Below are 17135 nucleotides of genomic sequence, written 5' to 3' on the forward strand. Positions count from 1 at the left end.
CCTCATCCATCCTCTTCTGGAGTTTGCCCGTGCTCTATGGGATCTGTATCAGATAAAATTGATGGATCACATTGAAAAAGCTCAAAGTATTGTATTATCATGAACTAGGGGAGAGAATGTCACAGTTATAATATGCAACTTGAGATGGCAATCATTAAATCAGAGGCATTTTATGTTACAGCAAGATCTTTTGATGCCATTTCAGTCTCTAACCTTTTCCTCTGAATGTGAAAATATTTTGTTATCATCCACATTCACAGGGAGAAATGATTATTATAATAAAATAAAAGAAATAAGACCTCTCATGGAAAGATTTGGAATATGTTTTCCTCATATGCTGTTCATGGGTGGAATGTTGGAAAAATAGTTTGAAGGTAGTTCAATTAACTCTCTGTCAGACACTTAATTATGAATCACAGAGTGGTCATATAGATATAGTTGTAGTTTTATAACCTTCTAAATGCTGATTTGATTAATCATTTAATACTTTTATTTATTTATTTATTTATCCATCTTTAAGCATTTACATGCAATCAATGTATTGAAACACATGTATGCTTTTAAGCATAATAGCATATTAACTTCACCCTCAAATATGCACAAATCTCTTAACATTTTATTATTATCATGGTGTACGCCATTCTTACATAATTTCTTCAAATTCAACACAAGTAATCTTGTTGATTCACATCTGCTGATGGTCTCAGGCACTTGTGTAACATTCCATCTGTGTATATATTTCCAGGACACTTGTGTATACTGTAAGGTGACTGCTACAACCATCACTACGTATAATAGTGCCTGGTTTAGTTGTCAATTTTTTTAGGAAATAATTTGTTGTTGACAGTCAGTGTTCGAAATGACATATGCCTGAAGTGTTTAGTAGAGCAATATGTTATCAGTTATATTCATAGACTTTGTTGTTGTTGTTGTTGTGGTCTTCAGTCCAGAGTCTGGTTTGATGCAGCTCTCCATGCTGCTCTATCCTGTGCAAGCTTCTTCATCTCCCAGTACCTACTGCAACCTACATACCTCTGAATCTGTTTAGTGTATTCATCTCTTGGTCTCCCTCTACGATTTTTACCCTCCACGCTGCCCTCCAATGCTAAATTGGTGATCTCTTGATGCCTCAGAATATGTCTCACCAACCGATCCCTTTTTCTGGTCAAGTTGAGCCACACATTTCTCTTCTCTCCAATTCTATTCAATACCTCCTCATTGGTTATGTGATCTACCCATCTTATCTTCAGCATTCTTCTGTAGCACCACATTTCAAAAGCTTCTATTTCCTTCTTGTCTAAACTATTTATCATCCACGTTTCACTTTCATACTCCATGTCCTTTGCTCTCTCTGACAGAATTACAATATCATCGGTGAACCTCAAAGTTTTTATTTCTTCTCTGTCGATTTTAATTCCTACTCCAAATTTTTCTATTGTTTCCTTTACTGCTTGCTCAAGATACAGATTTAATAACATTGGGGATAGGCTACAACTCTGTATCACTCCCTTCCCAACCACTGCTACTCTTTCATGCCCCTCAACTCTTATGACTGCTTGTAAATAGACTTCATAGAGTGCATAAAGGACATCATTAAATTTTGAAGTGGATTCACTCATCACATGTGTGTAGTAGCAGTTGTTGATCGAGTATGTGATGCATTCTGCATCAGCAACCACATCGTATTAGTGGCACGGCAAACTAGAGCAGCAGCAGCAGCTGGGACACAGTACTGCATCAGGATCTGCCAGCTACCAGATGTCATCCCTGTCAGCCACAGCCATGACCACCTCTGGGGTTGTCAGTCAACAGCCTCTTATTGAGAAAATTCTGGAGGCAAGCAGCCAAAATGATATGATTCTCTGTAGTAATAATTGAAGACAGAAGACTATGCCATGTCACAGCAAGTGAATGCTAGCACCTTGACAGTCATGCCAACGAACACCATATCACGTTATCCTTACCTACCATTGAATATGATTGTGGAATCACTTTGGCATTCTAAGATGACATTGTCAATTGCCTTCAAGAAGTGAAGAAGTTTTCTACTCTGCAATGAACAAACTGACCTAGAGAGTGTCCAAATGGGCCATGTTTCAGACAGGAAATTGTAAATCAGATTCGGTAGATTGAAAGCTGGTGTTGAGCTTCTAGAGCAGGAGAACCGCAGGCTGACAGAAAAAGTGACTACATCTATTCCTTCATGTGTCACTGTTGCAACTTCACAAACTCCAAAGCTAAGTGCAACAGCTAAGATATATTACATCTTCCCAAGACCAAGGATGTCAAAAACATCACAAGGAAACTTATTGATGCAATAAACCTGAGGATAGGCAAGATTAGGATCAAATCGATCCTCACAGCCAATAGTGTTGTCATAATGGAAATGGAGAATGAGGAGATTGCAGAAAGCTCCAAGAGAAAGCTAATCAGATACACAGCATTAAATGTGAGCCACTGAAGAAAAAGAGGCCTCTGATGTCCTGACAGATACAAAGAGCGATTTCGTGCAATTTTAGAACTTTTACCACCTTCCCAACAAATTGGTGAAGTGCTGTTTCTCATTATGTGTCTGGTTGATATGTGTGTTAGTTCACATGCAGAGGAACCTCAGTTAACTTCTTTTCCCTAATGCACACATTTTTTTAATGTCTTTGGAAGAAAGGAGGACAGACTGATTGGTCTCATATCCTTAGTCTTGGTGTGATAAGTTCTCTTTCGCTTCAGACTGAAAACAACCCTCACTATCCTCCAAGCATTGGGAATGGTTCCTGATGTTAGGCTGATCCTAAAGAGTCTCTGTAGGAATATAATTAATCTCTCTCCTGTTAATTGATTCCATGTGGGATTATTGACTTAAATGGTTGAAATGATCCCACTGCCCACTGGATGTTTTTGAAGTTTACACATTCTCTGGGAGCTTCCCAGTTCTCCCTTTGATTACCTGCAAAGCAGTGCCTCTCAGTGACTGAATCTCTGTGTATTGTCTGCCAGAGTGTATTGAGGGAAATGAGTCCTGAGGAGCACATCCAGCATCTCATATGCCATCCTTGTATACTCACCACCTTCCTCCTTAATTAGTTGATTTTCTGGAAAGGATGAAAATCTGGTACAGTAGCTGAATCTTCTAGAATGATAGTTTTGCTTGCTTAGTCACATGGTTGTATTTGGTCAGGGCTTCAAGATATTTTTCGCATTGTCCTTTCCTTATTGCAAGTTTGAAAAGTTATCTTACCTGTTTTCCTTGCACTTCCAGATTGTTGGTCTGCCTGGGTATATTTCTGTTTGTGCACTTCTTGGCGATTGGACAGTTTTCGAAATATGAGTTTGTAATGGAAGATGTTGGTGTGTCTGCCATTTCCTCGGGATCTACTGGATTTCTTACTGAAGATCTGACTTCAGATAAGCAGAAGTTGAGGTCTTTCTATAACAGACTCTAGGATTCCTATAGGCCATGGTCTGTTTAACACCCACTTCAATCTCTAACTTAACATACATGTGCTCAGATAAGAATGGCTCTAATGCCTACCCATTAGAGTGGACCCAAAAGTTATGTCAGGTACTTTTTCCCATCTTCTATTCCTGAAAGTAAATTCCCTATTGTTGTGTTCAAGATTTTCAAGTTGCTATTGCTGCTTCCCCACACCAGGTTGTGGGCATTGTTATCACAACCAACCAACAGGTGTTCATTCTTCTGTTAGCAGCTGTCTACTAGTCTTGTCACTTCCAGGAGATGGAGTACTGTCATAAGAAGGTAAGTTGAGGCCCATACAATTACCCTTGAATTTCCTCCCTCACTCCGTTTCATAATGATGTCACTAAGTCCCTGGAACAAAAGGTAACCATTGGCATGAAATTCAGTTCTTAACATACATGCATGTTTTGGAGTTCTTTAGATTTCTAGCACAAATAAACTTACCTTCAGTTCCTCCAATGCCTGAAATGTCCCTTTTATATAAACAGGATCCCTGGACCACAGCCACATCCACCTCTTGATGAAAACTTCTCAGGCTTCCATCCGGGTAGCTGCATTGAAAATCCGCGATGTTTTGATGAGTGTCATTCTCATCATCTTCTGGCTTCCATCCGGGTAGCTGCATCAAAATGTCATAGATTTTTGACGCAGCTACCCAGATGGAAGACCAATAAGATTTCATCAGCAGTATGCACCGGGAAAGCCTACATTCACATCCACGTCTTACCTTCCTGGGACATGACTCAGACAGCTGTTGCCCTTTTACTGTGTTGGAGGTTTATTTACAACACTTGTAGTCTCCAGCTTGGAGCTATGGTCACTTCTGATGTATCTGATTATCCTCATCATAACCTGCAAGAATCCTGAGTAGACTTTCAGGTCCTGTTTTTGCGTTACCCTCAGGAATTTTTCACAGACAGCCACCACAAGGGTTTGTCTGACCAATATAATCTTTTGACTGATTACCCTCCAGTCCTGTGTTGAGACCTTCTGTGGTCATACCTTCTTGAAGAGAATCTTTGGAGGAGTATCCTTGTTTCAGTACCCAAATTGACATCTTTGTGGTCTTGAAGATTGGCACCATCTACTTAAGACAGGTCACCAATTTCATATCCTTACAGACAAAGAGTCTTTGTCCGGATAAACCCACCTGAATTGGGGGCCTGTGCTTGCTTCCTCCCCTTTCTTCTCAAAGAGATCCATCTGAACAATCTGCTGCTAGGTCATGTTGACAGGTGGGTATCCCTATTGGATAACCACGTTCCTGCAGCACTATGGGTCTGTCTCCCTATTTCTTGCTTCAGCTTTTATCTATCTGATTATCCTGAGAAGTGAGAGTATTAGATTCTTCCCTCTCTTGTTCCCTGGCTTAGAGGTAGGTCTGACTACCCCCTTCTTTCACCTCTCAGTGACAAGTTCCACTACTTGGACTTGCCTGTCACCTGATCCAGCTGTAGAAACAGATTCCATCAGTTCCAGCCCCAACACTGTGTGTTTGAAGACTCATCACATCATTCAGTTTTTGTTTTATTTTGTTCTTTGTTCTCCATTTTGGCCCCACAAGAATTGGGGATTTATTCGTCAAGGGCACAGAGCCTCAAGCAGTGCAAGGTTAATTACTTAGGGAGGTTGTTGGGTATCCATGAGGCTCCATAAATGACATATCGGCCCATGTGCTATGCACTCCTAGACACAGATTGCTTCACATCTTGGTTTGGGTATCTGGGGAATTGAGGAAGGACTGTTGAAGTGGATATGGGAGGGATGTTGTGGGACACTCTTTGTCCACTTCAAGTGCTGATGCCTTTCTGGTATGGGAGACCCTGCCAGTAGCTGCACTACAGCAGGATCAGTGCTTCAACAAGGCATTGTCCCCTAGAGAGACTACTACAGGAAATAAACACATTGCCTGGTGGCCAGGTTGACAGTTCATACCTTGTTGTTGAAGCCTCTGTACACCAATTCACAAAAAAAATATTATCTTGCTTTCTCGACTTGGAATTTATTGCATGTTCTTGATTGTGATACTGACTTTGTTTATAGATACTGATTTGAGCTCATGTTACCTGCAGTTGTAACATTGATTCTCCTCTACATTTCTGCCATCAGCTTAGTGTAAATCGTGATTTGTGGAAATGACCTGCGAAGTTTATTTCAAATTATAGCATTAAATTTTCTCCTTCTGTTGTTTGCTCCCATCAAGGGCTTTTCAATACTCTGTTAATGGAGATATTATTCCTGTGCACATGCACAGTTGCGGTTCCAAGGGGCCTGATATGGATGTTTGTGTGTGCCTGTGAAGAACAATACTGGACACACGAATGCACTGATGCCATTTCAACAAGTTGGCTGTCACAGTTTCCTTCTGTCACTCTGACAAGCACCGGCTGCCATCTTATTTATCTTCTTTGAAATATACTGTTGTCTGTGTGCTATTTACAAATGATGCAAGATAATTGCAGCATTATTTGCTTATGTGCCATAGTTTGTACAGTGCTAATGAGGTAATAGTATCACATATTTCACGTCAGTTGCATTATATTTCCAAAATTTGTTGTGGCTTTTATCATTTGTCATTAAGTTTCTTCTGCAGTGGTTGTTTGTATCAAAAGAATGACTCATTGGCCCTCAGTAGAAGATTCAGTATTGTGTTCATATCTGTGTTACTGTCCAGTCTGTTGTGATCAATTTATTTCCTAATAATGACTTTTTACACATTTCATTTTGTAGCTCATATTATTCACTTTATAAATGGATGCCATCTGTGTTCTCTAGCTGTTCAATTTCTTCATAACAATGAATTACTTGCTCTGCTTCAGTAACAGCAATGAATGTTATATATATATATATCTACTTATTATTTTCCAGGGAAGATGAGAAACTCTGTTTGCTTGCAGACAGTAACAGTGGCTTATCTGGCCACCTGTTCCCATACCATGAATGGGACTACTATGAAAAGAGGTCTCTGACAATTAGCTGTGAAAATATGTTTTTATGCAAGAACATGAAATGCATCAATTCTTCTAAGGTGAGCACACTTCATATCAACAAAACCAACAAAACATATTTTGCAATATTTGAACACAATTTTCCATACATGTCTTGTTTCTTATAGAGATATCTGCAGCAGGAACATTTATTATGACTGTATCTCATAGGAGCAGGTTAAAATTTCCTTCCACAATTATGTCATAGGTTCCCCCGTTTTTCTCTAAACATTTCATGTAAATGCCAGGATAGTTCCTTGAATTTTTTGTGTATAGTACATGGTGTATGGTCCTTTGATGACTGAAGAATTGTGTAATATTGTTTGTACTTCATTTTTAAGTCTTGATTAGTGCTAGACCTCTACATAAAATAAAGCTCTGTCTCCCTAACACTAGATACATTTTGTTTCATAAAATATTATGCTGCATCATTGTAACTGCTGTGGTCCTCTTCAGGGCAATTCACTGTCTCAAGTCTGTCAAAACATTGGCAGTTTAGCTGTTGTAATAGTTACAATGACACTCAGTACCCAAAATTATTTTATCCAAAATGACACTGGCCATGGAAGCCTATGAACTTACACTGGATACATTCAGCACCCTTTCCCTTGGCATTCACTGTAATAGTCCCTGCTGCACTGTGAAAGAAAACTCTATTCATACTATTGTAAGAATATTTTTAGGAGGAGCCTTAACTGTAGAGAGTATGTCACGAAGTGGTGGATTGGGAAATGCTCATCTGCAGCTCCTGGCTGTTGATAGGTATGAGGGAAATAAAATACCTCCTATTGACCAAAGACATCAGAGAGAAAACTCAGTTAACAAATCCAGCTACTACAGGCCCAGCAAGCCAATAGTGGGTAAAATGCATACTGTCATACATGCAACAAGCTGAGAGTGAATGGAAACAGTAGAAGATGATCCATCTGTTCCCAAGGATTAAGATTTAATACATTGAACACACAGACACTGACTGGGAAGGTGAGGAAGTGGTGGACTTGACAAATAGGAGACTAGATATTCTATTCTAGGACTGTTAGAAATTTGGTGGAAGAGTAAAGGAAGTAGAATTGGGGAGTAGATAAAGGCTGTACTCATGTGGGATTGAGGAGGAAGGAAGACAAGAGTGACACTAGCTATGAGAGCAGGGTTAAAAGAGGAGGTGAAAGGAGTAACTGAAAGGATCATGAAAGGCAGAGTGAAAGTAAAAGGGGCACATATTTGCCCCACAAGTTGGGTGTTCTGCTAAAGAGGAGGAAGATTTTTGAAGAGGAAATGCAGAGACAACTACTAGACAGAAGGTAATTATAATGAGATACCTAAATGCACAAGTGGACAAGGAAAGAGAAGCATATTGATAGTGGAGGAATGGGGGAGGAGAAGGATGAAGGACAATAATGTTAGACTTCTCTAAAAGGAATGAAACAGCAGTAGGCAACACCCACTTCACGAAGAAAGAAATTCATAAGGAAATGTGGTACAGTGATGATTTATTGAGTAAATCTGTAGTAGATTATATGGTGTGTGACCAATTCACAAAAAGAACTGTCACCTCCAACATCCTAGATAGCGATCACTGTCTTTTTGTAGTGATAAACAGAGGAATTAAAGAGGAAAAAGTGGAAGAAAGAAAGGAATGGAAGATAAGGACGTTGAAGTTAAAAGAAAATAGATAAAAAAATCAGAAAATAGTAAACAGCATCATACCAATGGATGAAATGCAATCAGTAGAGGAGGAATGGGAATGTTCAAAACAATGGTGGTGGAAGCAGCAGAAAGAGTTTTGCAGAAGAACTAGTAATATGAAACCCTGGTAAGGTCCCTAGTGAAATGTTAGATAAGGCAGGAAGTTGTAAAGAAAAACAAAGCATTTTGTGTATGCTTTCAGAAGAGAGCAGAAGGAGCAAGAAAGGAAGACCAGAAGAAAATAGTAGTGCAAAATGTTTTGGTGCATGTCAAAACCCTTCTTTAGACAATCGAAAGTGTAGAAAAGTGTGAAAAAGTATTGAAAACTAGCATCACGTGTAAGAAACGCAGTAATTCAATGCATTTTTGATGTGCTAAAATTGATTCATCAATGAAAGAAAATAGCGAATTGATGACAAGCTGGAACTGTAGTCAATGATGCCTTAAAAACTCTCGCAAAACTGCAAACAAAAATTGTGGCTGTAAGTGTGAATTACCAGCATTAGTTGAAGACTTAATAAATTAAATTCAATCTCTTTAAGCTAAGTTTTCTCTACTTAGTAAAAAGGTGAACAAAAGTGATCAACAGCTTCTGCTGAATGACTGCAGGCTTAAATTAAAAACCAAGGAGAGATTTATGGCTGTTATTACTCAAAACAGGTATCAGATTCTTGATGAAGTAGTGGAAGTTCCAGCGTTTAAATCTATGCAAACCAGAAGCAACTAACCAGACTAAAAAATAAAAAAAAAAATAAAAAATAAAAAATAAAAAAAAAACTACCAGTGTTAAGTTCAAAAAACACCAGGTCCTAACCTCATGTGCTAGCCTAGTGAGTGAATGCAAACAAACTGTCAAAGGTAATGACAGTGAAATCTGTGAAATTGTATGCAAAAAACTGTCCGAAGAGAACAATAGAAGAAGCAAAGAGAACCATAAATACAAGAAGGGCTGGATTCTAATACACCTTAAGACAAAAAAAGAGGCTGCACCATAATGTAATTACCCAAATGGTATGGAAATCGGTAGATAGGCTGTACATGTACACAAAAACAAACGATTACAATTTCAGAAAAATAGATGATTTATTCAAGAGAAAGAGCTTCACAGACTGAGCAAGTCAATAACGCATTGGTCCACCTCTGTCCATTATGCAAATAGGGGTTCATTTTGGCATTGATTGTTAGAGTTGTTGGGTGTCCTCCTGAGAGATATTGTGCCAAACTCTGCCCAACTGGCATCTTAGATCATCAAAATCCTTAACTGGTTGGAGGGCCCTGTCCATAGTGCTCCAAAAGTTCTCAGTTGGTGAGAGATCTGATGACCTTGCTGGCCAAGGTAGGGTTTGGCAAACACAAAGAAAAGCAGTAGATGCTCTCACCATGTGTGTGCTGGCTAAAATGTAATCCAGGATGGTGTGCCATGAAGGCAACAAAATGAGGCATAGAATATCATTGATGTAGCACTGTGTTGTACTGGTGTCATGGATGACAACCATAGGCCCTGCTCATGAAAATAAATGGCACCCCAGACCATCACTCCTAGTTTTCAGGATGTATGGCAGACAACATTCAGGTTGGTATGCCACCAATGTCCAGAGCATCATCTCTGGACATGTCTTTTCTGGTCATTGGCATTTCAGTTCAGGTGTGACTCATAGCTGAAAGACAGTCCTACTCCACTCAATGAGATTCCGGGCCGAATATGTGTCTGGAGGTGGCCTGGACATTGGGGCCATACCAACTGGACTGTCACCCATCATATGGTCCAACATCCAGGAGTGATGGTCTTGGGTCCATTTATTTTTATAGCAGGACCCTTCTGGTTGTCATCTGCAGCACCCTTACAGCACAGTGGTATGTCAACAGTATTGTATGTTACCCTTCATTGCAAACCATCCCGGGCTTACATTTCATCAAGATAATGCCTGCCCATAAGTGGCAAGAGTTTCTACTGCTTGTCATCATGCTTACTAAACCCTACCTTGGGCATCAAGGTCACTGGATCTCTCCCCAGCTGAAAACCTTTTGGAACATTATGGACAGAGCCTCCAACCAGGATTTTGATGATGTAACATGCCAGTTGGACAGAATTTGATATGATATTCTTCAGGAGGACATCCATAACTCTATCAATCAGTGCCAAATCGAATAACTGCTTACATGTGGGCCAGATTTGGACTTACATGATACTGACTTGCTCAGTTTGTAAAGCTCTTTTTCTTGGATAAATCATCCCATTTTTCTGAAATTGAAATCATTTGTTTGTCTGTACTCGTATATCACATCTACCAAATTCCAAACCATTTTGATAATTCCTTCATGGTGTCCCCCTCCCCCCTCCACGGAACATTCATAGTATCTGAGATGACTACAGTTGTGATTCACATGCAACATGGAGCACCTCTTTTTGCTTTGATGGAGCTGTGTATGCCACATAGTGAATCTTTCTCATTAAATAATTGTGTCATGGACGTGGGGGATACAAATGAGGTAGCTAAAATTCAAGTAAACGATCTATCAGACTCGTGGAAGTACGTAAGTTAATTGGTGCCAAAATAACTCTTAACATTACACAGAGACATGATCTAATAGAGCAGCCTATTGTGCACTTGAAGTACATAAAATAAATGCTAGGCTTAAAACCATATGTAGTAAATTTTACTATGTGTCTCTGGTAAACGTCGCCAATCTAGAAAGTGTCCTGCACACAACTAATGGCATGTGCATGGATAAATGAGGTAAAAACATTATCAGTAAATTAATTGTCGAGAAAATTAGATGAACTTTTAGAGAAATTGGTGTAAATAAGTGTATTCCCATGGAATGGCAGAACCCACCCATATAGGATATGCCAAACAAACAGCCAATGCTGGAAATCTAAAGAAACTTTTAAAGCTGGTTGGCTGGCTTGGTATCCCTAAATAACCCTGTATGGTCCAGCAGGTGAAACTCAGCCTTAATATCATATTGTAGATGTTTCTTAGTCTCAAAAATAAGCAAACTGTTCAGAGTGACACCTCCAACCTGTGTTCAGCAAATCAAACTTAGATTCAGATTAATGTAACAGAACTTTAGGTATAATAGGACTAGCAGCAATTAACTGCAAATGGAAGAAAAAGAACATAATTATTATAGGGCTGTGCAGACCTCCATGTGGTAACCTAGATATTTTAAGTTCTTAATGACCTTCTTGCTCCCATAGACCAGTGGTTGCCAACCTGGGGATGATTACCCCCTGAGGAATAAAATGAAATTTTCTAAGGGTTAAGAACGAAATGATCTTATTTTGTTTCAGTCACAAAACTAAATTGTTTTGAAAAGATCATTACTATTATAACAATTTTGTAAGACTCTAATACTGATCATATAAATAATCAATAGTTTTTCTCCATTAGTAGCATTAATGCAGTGGAGCTTATGGGTTCTTCACATAGTTCACCCACAGCAAATGCTAAATATCTCAAGAAACTGTCTTCTCCAAGTTGTAGATAGTAACTGCAGAAGTACAGAAATTGCTTCATTATGCGCTTCAAGACAGATAAATGATTTAATTGACAGCACACTGGAGCAGTAACTACATAAGGGCTATTATAATGCTGTACACAGTGGTGTTATTATTATTATTATTATTAGATTGGTTAGATACAAGGCTTTAACAGCCTGAAGTAAAAAATTTCAGCCGGTTCAGAAGTGAGGAGTACAGCAATTGAGTGATTTATAAACAATACGTAAGTACACACGTTTGCACCTGTGTGATTTTAAATGACATTGCTGTGTGCAGGTCAAGCAAGTGCCACAATGGAGAGGAGTAATGCAGGAGAAGTTTTTTTTGTAACAATTGTCTAACCTCACTGCAGCTAGTTAGCTTTCTAATTTGAGAAGGAGTGGTAGGTAGCACTTGCGATGCATCACATCATGAATTCCTTCTTCATTCATTCTAACGCACACACACACACACACACACACACACACACACACACACACACACAAACTAAGTATCATCATTTTAAAAATAAAAGTGTTCCAAGAAAAGTATTTTATTTTACAGTTCTGTTGGGTGCTCCAGTTGGTGATACCACAGGGGAGGTGGGGTGGGGTGGGGTGGGGTGGGATGGAGTGGGGTGGGGTGGGGTGTGGTGGGAGGGCAACAGATGGCAAGGGGTGGGTGCTGGGGTACTAGCTAATGTCTGATGACACTCAGGAGTAATGGTCTGAGAAAGGTTGGGAACCACTGCCATAGACACTAAATAAAACAATAAAAGTGGCTGGTTTAACATGATACTAATTGGAGTTATAAACACTGACTTGCTGTCTACTGACACCAGCTCGAAAAAACTGATGCTAATATTAGTTAAACTCAACTTTTCTAATAAATGAGCCCACAAGAGAGGTCAGTAGGATAAAATCATGACTGTCAACATTATAACTAACATGTCTCACTTTACTTACAATGAATCAGTTCTGAAGCTTGCCATTTCTGACCATCATGCTGCACAGATACTGATAGAACCTGAAAATCTTCACATCAGCACCAAAAAGAAACCACCCACAATGACAACTTTGAAGATCTCAACAAAAAAGCTTACAGTGGATGAAAAGAACTGCATTACTTTCAGTGAATTTGCATCAAATTTTTATTATTGCTTCATTGTCTCATTCCCAGAAATGACCATGAAGTGAAAACAGCAAGAGAAAATCTTTGACTTTTCCAATGTGCAGAACTAAAGAATAGAAATAATAATAGACTAAAGGTAAAACTTAAGAACTGACATGATTATTACAAAGATGTGCTGTCAGAAACTAAAAGTAAATATGTTCTCACACCTTTAAGCAACTGTACTAATAATGGATTAGCTGTTTAGAAAATTGTAAGAACAAATCAACTAGTGATTATACTGTCAACAATAAAGAGATTATCATCAAATGCTAAAATCAGATCACACATGTTTTTAGTGAGTGCTTTTCTACTGTTGGAAAATCTATCAATGACTATTTCAACAACCTTCGGCCTATATATTTAGCATTCCAGTCAAACAAAGGCTATACCTGGCCCCAACTAACAGAAAGGAAATAAAATACATAGTATGGTCACTAAAAAATACTGCAGGCTATGTTGCATTGTCCATCAATACATTAAAAAGGTTTGTGGACAACATATCTGAGGCCATGGTGATAGCAGTAAATGAGGTAATTGTGTTAGGTAGTTTCCCAGACAATCTAAAGATAGCTCAAATAACCTCAGTTTAGGAGAAATGTGATAAATCTTGGAAACTACCAACCCATCTCAATCTTACGTGCATTTTCTAAGGTGTTTGAGAATGCTTCTTTTTTTACTAGACTGATGACATTCCCGAGTGAACACAATGCAATATTTGAAAATCAGAATTGCTTTATGAAAAAAAAAAGTCAACTTTAGTGGCCAGAGCACAATTAATAGGTGAAATAATAAGTACCATAGAGAACAGTTAGTATATTATTGGAGTGTTCCTTGATCTAGAAAGAGCTTTTGATTGTTTATTTATTTATTTATTCATCCATAGACAACTTGTGTTGTATGGATGTCGTCAACTGTATACATGGAATGAGTATATACATAATAGTACTTCTGGTAGTACATATTTCTATGGTGCAACTTAATCGTTTGTACACAAAACAAATACACACCAATCTTAGTTACAAATAAATATAAATTTACAAATTTATTCTTGCATGGGTTACACAGAACAAATACACACCAATCTTAATTACAGATAAATATAAATTTACAAAGGTACTCTTGCATGAATTGAGGTGAACACATGTCATTTACAGTATTCTTTGACAGTATAGTAACATTTATCTGCTAAATAACTTTTTGCAGCTTTCCTAAAGGCATGTATTCCAGTTTCAGCATTGATCTCCTCTGGAAGTCTATTATACATTTTTATTCCATTAAATAATAAACTATTTTGGGTTTTTGTGTCAACATCACCATATTACTTGACAAGCTGTAGAACTTGGGTATTTGAGGAACTGGCTGTGAGTTCATAAAATCCTAATGAGCAACAGGAAACAATTTGTGTTGCTTGAAACAAACAGTGGTGATATCAGATATGGAGTGCCTCAAGGTTCCATGTTGAGACCCCTTCTTTTCTTGATTTATGTTAATGATATGCAGATGATACATCAACTATGTACAAACACAAAGCCTATGACAACCTGGATGTGCTGTGCAACAGCATAACAAATGAAATGCTGAGGTATTTCAATGAAAGCCATTTAAATGTAAGTGCTTCGAAGAGAGCAATAATAGAATTTAACACCAAGAAACAAATGGAATTTTGCATGAAATTATCCATGGGAAATGACATTGTAAAAAAGGAAAAATGTATAAAATTCTTTGGAGTCAAAATCCAGGACAATCTCAAATGAGACATGCATATAGATTCTATAGCCTGTGTGCTGTCTAGAAATGTAGCTAATATTTCAAGGATATGTGTGTACTAAAATCTGCTTATCATACTTAAACTATGTGAAAGAAATAGAGGGCACAACAACAGAAAGCAACTGAACCACATTATTAAAACTGCAGAAAAAAGCCATCAGAATTATTTGTGGTGCCAAACCTAGCGAACCAAGTTAGAACCAGTTTACAGTATTAGGTGAGCTTACTATTATAGGTCTATATAAATTAAAAATAATAGTGCATGTGAAAACAGTAACTCCAAGTCAAGTATAGATTTAAGTGTTAGGAAGTCATTCCTGAAAGTATTTGTATGGAGTGTAGCCATGTATGGAAGTGATACATGGATGATAAATAGTTTGGACAAGAAGAGAATAGAAGCTTTCAAAATGTGGTGCTACAGAAAAATGCAGAAGATTAGATGGGTAGATCACATAACTAATGAGGAGGTATTGAATAGAATTGGGGAGAAGAGGAGTTTGTGGCACAACTTGACAAGAAGATGGGATCGGTTGGTTGGACATGTTCTGAGGCATCAAGGGATTACCAATTTAGTATTGGATGGCAGCGTGGAGGGTAAAAATCATAGAGGGAGACCAAGATATGAATACACTAAACAGATTAAGTTGGATGTAGGTTGCAGTAGGTACAGGGAGATGAAGAAGCTTGCACAGGATAGAGTAGCATGGAGAGCTGCATCAAACCAGTCTCTGGACTGAAGACCACAATAACAAACTGACGTATTCAGAGGAATAATCTGTATGATGTCCTGAAACCATATTATTTCTAGGGGTTGTATTTGGTTATCTGATGTTGAATGAATATTATTATTATTATTAATGTACACTGAGAAGAAGGTGAGGACTAGAAAAGAGAGAATAGGAAAGGAGAGGAAATGGATGGAATAGTGCACAAAATGATGGAACACAACAGTAAGTGGAGTAAGAAGGTCCACTATGGAATGACTAATGCTAAGAAGAGAAGCTTGATGGAGGGTATAATGAGATCAATAAAGAAGGATAGAAAATTTAGAATGTACTGAAAATCAAGAAACTACAGAAGGAATATTTTGAAGAATTACCAAACCGTAATGGACAATATTATGAAAAGGATAGATTGCTACTCACTATATAGTGGAGATGTTGAGTCGCAGATAGGCACAACAAAAATACTGCTGTTGGCTGTCAGCAGCCAGAGACTGTGGTCATGTGTGTGTGAGTTGCATTTGGATGTGAGTGTTTGTGTATTGTCTAATTCCAGGAGAGGACATTTTGGCTGAAAGCTTGCTTGTTTGACAGTCTTTTTGTTGTGCCTATCTGTGACTCAGCATCTCCATTACATGGTGAGTAGCAAATATCATTTTCATAATATTGTCATTATTCCATTCTGGAATTTCCATTGCTTGATTAAACCCTAATGAAAATATGGGAGGAAAATTAGAAGAGGAAGTGATAAATGAAGTAAGTATAAAGATAGTGGGGGCAACTGGCAATGTTGGAGTGACGAGGCGCTATTGGGTCATAAGAGTAGTATGGAAAGAAGGAAAGACACCTGAAGACTGGAAAAAGGTAATCATAGTGCCAATTTTTAAGAAGATTTGCAATAAAATATGTCAAAATTATAGCAGAGTTATTTTGATGTGGCATTTTACCAAGGTGTTTGAGAATGTTCTGTAAAAGAGAATATGGAAGAGAGTAGAAGGAGGACTGAGAGAGGAACAGTATTGGATTAGACCAGGAAGATTAATAATGTATCTGATTTTTAATGTAAGATAACTGCAAGAGAGACTCCATGAATATGGTAAGGACTTTGTAGTGGTGTTCTCAGAAACTGAGGTGGCATGTGATAGTGTTAAAAGAAGCAAGATCTGGAAAACCCTTCAGAAAATAGGAATAGGATGGCTGACTATGAGAAGAATGAAGAAAATATCTCAAGGAAGTGTGAGTTGTGTAAAAGTGGGAGGAAAGAAGACAGACTGGTTTGAACAGAAGAATAAACTGAAGGAAGGAAGTGTACTTCGCTGAGACTTTTGTCATCATTATAGATGAGACAATGACAGGAATGGCAGCACCAAAAGGACATGAAAATGTGAACACAATTGTGTTTGCAGATAATTTAACTGTGTGGGGAAATGGAGAAGGAGTAGTACAAGAAAGGCTAAATGTATGGGAGGGAGTGGTGGGACTGATGGGTTGAAATTTAATGCAAGGAAGTGTAAAGTGATGGTGACAGTGTGGAATAACTAGAGATTAGTAATGGATGTAAGTTTTAAGGGACAAGTACTAAAGAAAGTGAAATGTTTCAAATTCATGAGAAACATAAAAGAAGATCACGGGAGGAAAATAAGGAGATTAGTAAAAAGGGATTCCAGCAGTGCAAGAAGCCTGGTATAGAGCAAGGACATGCCATTCAGCAGCATTCAATTGTTATAATGAGAGTACTCACATATGCATCAGGAAAGTGGGTAATGAAATAAAAGGTAGGTGAGTAGGATACAGGCTTGCAAAATGAAATTTCAAAGAAGCAGAATAAAACTCACTAGAAA

The 17135-nt window shown here is 38.2% G+C and overlaps 1 protein-coding gene across 3 annotated transcripts in view; it reads left to right on the forward strand.

Moving 5' to 3' along the window:
• The window catches only part of LOC126248967 (serine protease svh-1-like), a 455562-nt gene that overhangs the window by 246630 nt on the left and 191797 nt on the right, over window positions 1-17135 (forward strand). For all 3 annotated transcript variants that reach the window (XM_049950539.1, XM_049950521.1, XM_049950530.1), the window contains one exon: window positions 6344-6503. In XM_049950539.1, coding sequence (XP_049806496.1) covers window positions 6344-6503 — 160 coding nt within the window. The remainder of the gene's footprint in view (window positions 1-6343; window positions 6504-17135) is intronic.

The sequence above is a fragment of the Schistocerca nitens genome, chromosome 1 (assembly GCF_023898315.1).
Source record: "Schistocerca nitens isolate TAMUIC-IGC-003100 chromosome 1, iqSchNite1.1, whole genome shotgun sequence".
NCBI classification, from domain to species: Eukaryota; Metazoa; Arthropoda; class Insecta; order Orthoptera; family Acrididae; genus Schistocerca; species Schistocerca nitens.